This window comes from Castor canadensis, chromosome 14 (assembly GCF_047511655.1).
Source record: "Castor canadensis chromosome 14, mCasCan1.hap1v2, whole genome shotgun sequence".
Taxonomy (NCBI): domain Eukaryota; kingdom Metazoa; phylum Chordata; class Mammalia; order Rodentia; family Castoridae; genus Castor; species Castor canadensis.
In genome coordinates, this window is record NC_133399.1 from 23677222 (window position 1) to 23683832 (window position 6611).

The window sequence follows — 6611 nt, forward strand, 5'->3', positions numbered from 1 at the left end:
GGCAAGAAGGAAATAAGAGAGAAAGAAAAAGAATAAAGAGAACAGAGGAGAGGAGAGGAAAAGAACAGAAAAGAAAAAGAAAAACAATGGATTCTCAACCAACAGGCAGATAGACTGGTGGTCTAATGTCTTCCTGAGCCAGCACCTAGGAGTTCTGTGCTATAAAAAGCTAATGTATGGGATACTCAATGAATATTATATGTCCCCTATGCAATGGCGGTGACTTAGCTGGCAGAGTCACCCGAACCTTCTAAATATGAAAATCTGGAGTATTGGCCTGAAATTGTGAAGGTCAAGGTGTCAGGGTCTGCCAGCTATCTGCCCTCTTGGTCTCTCCCCACCTTTTCCTTTTTTTGTTGTACAATAATCTGTCTGATATTTATTGAGTTTCTACTAAGTTATTGTATGAGATCTACTACCCTCTAAAAGTTTTATACCTGTTTATATATTTTACAAAATAGTGGGCATCATAAAGATAGTTTTAAAAATGTATGTGATGTACATTGATCATATTCACCCCTGGTTATACTCTCTTGCTCAATCCCAACATGTTTTTCGATTTCTGGTTACCATGATGATCACCAGTTCAATGCAATTTCCTGTAAATGAAATATAATTTTGTTTAAATATCTGGCTTTGTGCAAGTACTATGATATTTTTGTTACTATGATTCTGTAGTATAATTTGAAAACAGGTACTGTGATACCTCCAGCATTTCTAATTTTGCTGAGGATTGCTTAAACTATTAAGGGTTTTCTGTGCTTCCATATTAATTTTAAGATTATGTATCCACTTTCTGTGAAGAATGTCATTGGTATTTTAATTTTTAAAATGATTTGCCCATCATATTTTGCAATATGCTCAAAATGTATGTTTTACTGATCCTTGAACATGGGATCAGTAGATCTTGTAGTGATTCCTTCAATTGGTTCATTTATTAAATTTGAAATGTCTTTCACATGTGTGATGGGGTTTATTCCTAGGCATTCTTGGAAACTACTATATGGGAACAGTTTATGTGATTTATTGCCCACTTGGTCATTATTAGTCTATCAAAAGCTACCATTATTTGTATGCTGGTTTTTTATCTTTAATATATTTATCATATCTAAGTGATTCTGATTGAATTTCAAGTGTTTTCATAAGACAAATTCATCTGAATATAGGAATAATTTGTCTTCTTCCTTTGCTACTAATATCAATTTTATATCTTTCACTAGTCTTGTTTCTTTGGATAAGAATACAAACCACATATTGAATAAAAATTGAGAGAGTGGGGACCTTAGTCTCATCCCTCATTTTAGATTAAATACTTTCAGTTTTCTTCCATTCATTAATGTTGGCTATAGGTTTGATTATATAGCCTATTTATGCTATGGTATGATTCTTACATTCCTAGAATCTCTGGGGTTTTTATCATGAAGTGATGTTGAATTTTGTCAAAGAATTTGTTCTGCATTTCTTGAGGTCTTGCGATTTTTCTGTTTGATTCAATTTATATGTTGTATTATGTTTATTGTTTTGTTTATGTTGGATCATCCTTGCATTCCTGGGATGAAACCAACTTCACCTGGATATGTAGTTTTCTAGTGTGTTGTTGAATTTACATTGTAATTACTTTATTGAATATTTTTGTGTCTATGAACATTAAAAAATACTGGTTTATTGCTTTCATTTTTTGGTGTATCCTTATCTAGCTTTAGTATAAAATAACTGTTTTTATAGAGTGAATTTGGTGTGTTCCTTTTCAAAGTGTGTATAAAGCACTTTGGAGAGTATGAGTGTTATTACTTCTTCAAAGATCTGTTAGACTTAAGCAGTGAGCCCATGTGGTCCTGAGCTTTTTCAAGAACATTAATGAAAGACATGACACATTGAAAGTACTATTGGAAAACAGTTCAACACATGGGCATAGGCAATGACTTTTTGAATAGGACTCCAATAGAACAGGAAATGAGATCAATTACTGACAAATATTAAATCAAATGAAAAACTTTCTGTATAACATGGGATATAACAAAATTAGCACAAAGAATGGGAGATAGAATTTCCAGCCATTCTTCTGACAAGGGACAGATACCCAGAATATAGATAGATAGATAGATAGATACCCACAATATAGATAGCTATGATATATATAATAAAATTAACACCCTAAGAACAAATTTCAAATATTATGGACATCAATATAGCAAATTTTCAATATGGCAGTTCTTACTAGTACCTAGAAAGGGGACTTTTCCATATGATACCATTGTATCTCTCCTGGGGATATACACAAAGGAATTAACATCAGCATACAATATAGATAACTGCTCACCCATGATTTTTGCTTCACTATTTAACAATAGCGAAATTAAGGATGGCCATTAACATATGAACACATGAAGAAAATGTGCTTCATATACACAAGGAGCAATATACAGCTATAAGAAAAACTAATTTTTATAATTTACAGTATTGGAAAGTGGTTCTGTGATAAGTGAAAATAAGACATCCTCATAAAAACAAATATCTCCTGTTTTGTCCCATGATGCAGTATCTACATTGAAAAAAAAAAGATATGAATGTAGGAGAGTAACTATATAAATATATATAGGGAGGGGGCAACTGGATGATAGGGGTGAGTATTATTGAATTCCATTTGCTTCTTGTAAATATTTTATTGGGTTAAACATGCAGAGCAAAAATGACATTTTAATCAATATCAAATTCACAGCTCAGTGGAATTGATTACATTCACAGTGTTGTGTGTTCATTATTGTCTTCAATATCCAGAAACTCCTTGTGTTTGCAAACTGAAACGTTATAAACATTTAGAAAACTTTCATCCATCTCCAAAGTTTGTCAACCACTATTGTAACATGAAATCTCATTAAAAATTACATACTTTATATGAGAAAAATACCATGAATTAATAGGCAGAATCTATATGCATTAAAAGTATGTAAGAAAATAGTCCAAGGAAACCTGTTTTAATCATTTTAAGTATGGGAGAGGGGAATGAAGAAGTAGGATGGTGGGGTATAATTAACCAAGGTACATAGTAAGCAGGTATGGAAATACTACAGTGAAACCCCCTGTACAATAAATGTATGCTAACAAAAATAATAAAAATTACATTGCAGATAGCTATCATGCATCCTGGTATTAAATTATTCTGTTGCAAATTCTCCATAGGGCACTTGTGATATCCCTGTTCCTCAGACTGTAGATGAAGGGATTCAGAAGAGGAGTGACCACGGTGTACATTGCTGAGGCCATTGCACTGTTTCTGGGAGAATGTGATACTGCCGATCCAACATACACTCCAAGTCCTGTTCCAAAATATAAGCAGACCACTGGTAGGTGAGACCCACATGTAGAGAAAGCCTTATATTTCCTTCCTGATGAGGGGATCCTCAGAATGGAGTAAACAATTTTATAGTAGGAGAAAAAGATCCCTGAGATTGGGAAAAATCCATACACAGTAGCAATAAAATATTTAAATATGTTATTTACAAATGTGTTAGTACAGGACAGGTCAAGTACTTGAGAAGGGTCACAGAAGAAATTAGCAATTTCCACGTTCTTGAAATTGGTAATCTGCATTGCAACCAAAATATGCAGCTGCACTTCCAAGAAGCTAACCACAAAAGACAACAGAACTAAGAAAACACAGAGGCGAGAATTCATGATGACTGGGTAATTCAGGAGATGACATGTGGCCACAAACCAGTCATAAGCCATTACAGTTAGGATCATACTGTCCATACAGGCAAACATGATAAAAAGAGACATCTGTGTCAGGCAGCCCACATAGGAGATGACTCTGTTGTGAGTTTGAACATCAATAATCACCTTTGGGACCATGGTAGAAATGAAACAAATGTCAGTGAAGGATAGGTTGGAGAGGAAGAAGTACATGGGTGTATGGCGGTGGGAGTTGGACCAGACAGCCAAGATGATGAATAGGTTACCAAACACTGTGACCAGGTACATGGATAGCAACAGTCCAAAGAGTACAGACTCCAGTTCTGGATCATCTGAGAATCCCATGAGATGGAATTCAGGGACTGGTGTTAAATTTTGTGTTTCTATTTTCCTAGGACACCTTTGAAATAGGAAAATGGGAAAAATGAAATTAATATGATCCTCCTTCCTCAGACCCCTGGGTTCTTGGATTGCAGGTTTGCTCTACCATGCCCAGCTATCTGCACATATTTTATTTATTCTGTTGATCTTTTTTCTTTTGAGTTTAGCTCACTTCATAGCCCATCTAACCTTGAACTGACTTTATAGCCTACACTATTCTCAAACTCACTCTTCTCTTGCTTCATATCCCAATTTCCAGGAATACAGGCAATCGCCACCACCCCCTACATTATTAATAAGTAAAGTATTCACATTCAAGCTCCACACAACTGCAATGATACTTCTCAGTTGTGCTGTCAGTGTTGCTCACTCTCTTCTACACGTCCCTACACGAGAGACACTCAGCATACCAATATTAAAAAATCAAGAACATTGCAATATCAAGTTCAGGTTTATAGCAAAAGAGCCTATTCAATTATGTTATGACACAGTTTACACTGTGGATACTATGGGTCAAAATCAGTAAACAGATTGTTCAGTTTGGACCTGTGTTTTTAATTTTTAAGACAATATTTACAAATTTGGAAACTTAAATCTAGATTTTGACAAATGAAAAAAAGGAAGAAATGAAAATTAATGGAAATGAAGAACAAATATATTCTAAGACAAAGCCCAAATAATTTGAAACATATATACACATATATATATACATATACATATATATATACATACATGCATATATGTACACACATATACATGTGTATACACACATATATATGTATAGAGAGGATGAAAGAAGGAATATATGTACATACAGAGGATATATATTAGTTATAACTATTTTGCACATATAATACATATTACATATTCTGATTCAAATGAATTTGTACCTTTATATGACTATAAATGTCTTTTCTCTTTATTTATTTATGGTATTAATTAAGGTTGGAACCAGGTTTCAGTGTAGGAGGGAGGTGCTCTATATCACTTGAGTCGCACCTCTAGTCACTTTGTTTATTTTTGAAATAGGGTCTCACCTTTTTCCTATAACCGTGATTCTCCTATTTTATGCTTCCTGCCATTGTTGGAATGACAGTTGCTTGACACTACACTCAGCTTTTATCCATTGAGATGGGGGGCCTCATAAACTTTTTCCCAGCCTCGCCTGAAACAGCGATCCTCCAGTCTCAGACTACATTGTACCTAGTGTTATAGCTGTTAGCCACATTGTCTGGTTGTCACTATTTTTTAATTGATACAAAATCAAAAACAAAAACTACAGGAACTAATGTTAATATGCATGAGTAGCTTCCTTATATGGAAAACTTGGATAATGATTACCTAATTTATAGGCCTAAATTAAGAATACTTACTCCCAAAATTATAAGGTTGCTTAATTATTGATTCTTAATCTCATATGTCAATAAATTCACCAGTGTACCACATATACATATGAAACAGTATGATTAAACCTCTTCCAAATACCTTAAGTGGAGTTTGGGGTTGTGGTGGGGGAGATAGAGGGAGCAATCAAACCAATGTACAATGTAAAGCTATTTGAAATCCTCCCTGTGTAATGCATAAATCCTAAAAAAACTGAAAATTCTAGAATGCTAAAATGATTAAAATATTCAGATTCTCTGGCCTGAGATCAAAACCTATTAAATGACAATATCTGCTTTTGGCTTTCTTGGATCTCTTTCTTACATCAAAGCTGAGAACCACAGTCTTAGAATAACATTTAGAGGATGCTACAAGTGTATTAATTATTATTACTACTTATAATATACACCATGTAAATTAAAATGAAATATCTAAGAATATTTGCATGTGAGTTAATATTTTTAAAACATCTGAAAAATTAAAATGAAGTGAATTCTTGGTCTCTTTGTATGATTCCTTTCTCCTTGATAATTACTGCCCAAAGTTAATAATTGTCAAGAATTTGGTGGTTAGGTTTTTCTGCAATTTTTTCTATGTCAGTATTAACTTACCTGTCCAGAAACAGTTTGCATAAACCTCATTAATCTAAAACTCATCTAAGTGGTATACCACACAACACATTTTCTCATGAAATGTACTAGTTTATATCAGCAAATTTTTTTAAGTCTCAGTGAGGAATGCTTGCATTTACTACAAATGCTTTGTCTGATGCATAAAATTACCTATAGGAAGAATACTTTGTAATCTTAATTTTATATTTAATCTATAAATTTATTTTTATGACATGTCTTTCAAAATTCTTGAACCTCTCTCCATTTCACACAAATGAAGAGTTCTTTCAAGTTGGTGGGAGTGGCTCTATGATTGCAAACAAATCTTGCATATTAAATTTTACTATTAAAAACCTTCATTTGTTTTCTTCTTTTAATTATTGCTTATTGGGGGTACATTTCTTATAATACATTATAGTTGAGTTAATCCCCTTCATTATCCTCATTTATCCTTTTTTCCACCATTCCTAGAATAGTTTCAGCAGGTCTCATTTTTCTATTTACATACATGTATACAGAATATTTGCAACATATTCACCCTCT

General features: G+C 33.4%; 1 protein-coding gene across 1 annotated transcript; it reads right to left on the reverse strand.

The window, feature by feature from the left end:
• Positions 1-3150: 3150 nt before the first annotated feature.
• LOC141416177 (olfactory receptor 7E178-like) lies at positions 3151-6098 on the reverse strand. The gene is made up of 3 exons (XM_074053273.1): positions 6069-6098; positions 4264-4358; positions 3151-4093 (listed from the first exon to the last, which is right to left on the reverse strand). The coding sequence occupies exons 1-3, from the start codon at positions 6096-6098 to the stop codon at positions 3151-3153; spliced, it is 1068 nt and encodes a 355-aa protein (XP_073909374.1).
• Between the last annotated feature and the right edge of the window lie 513 nt (positions 6099-6611).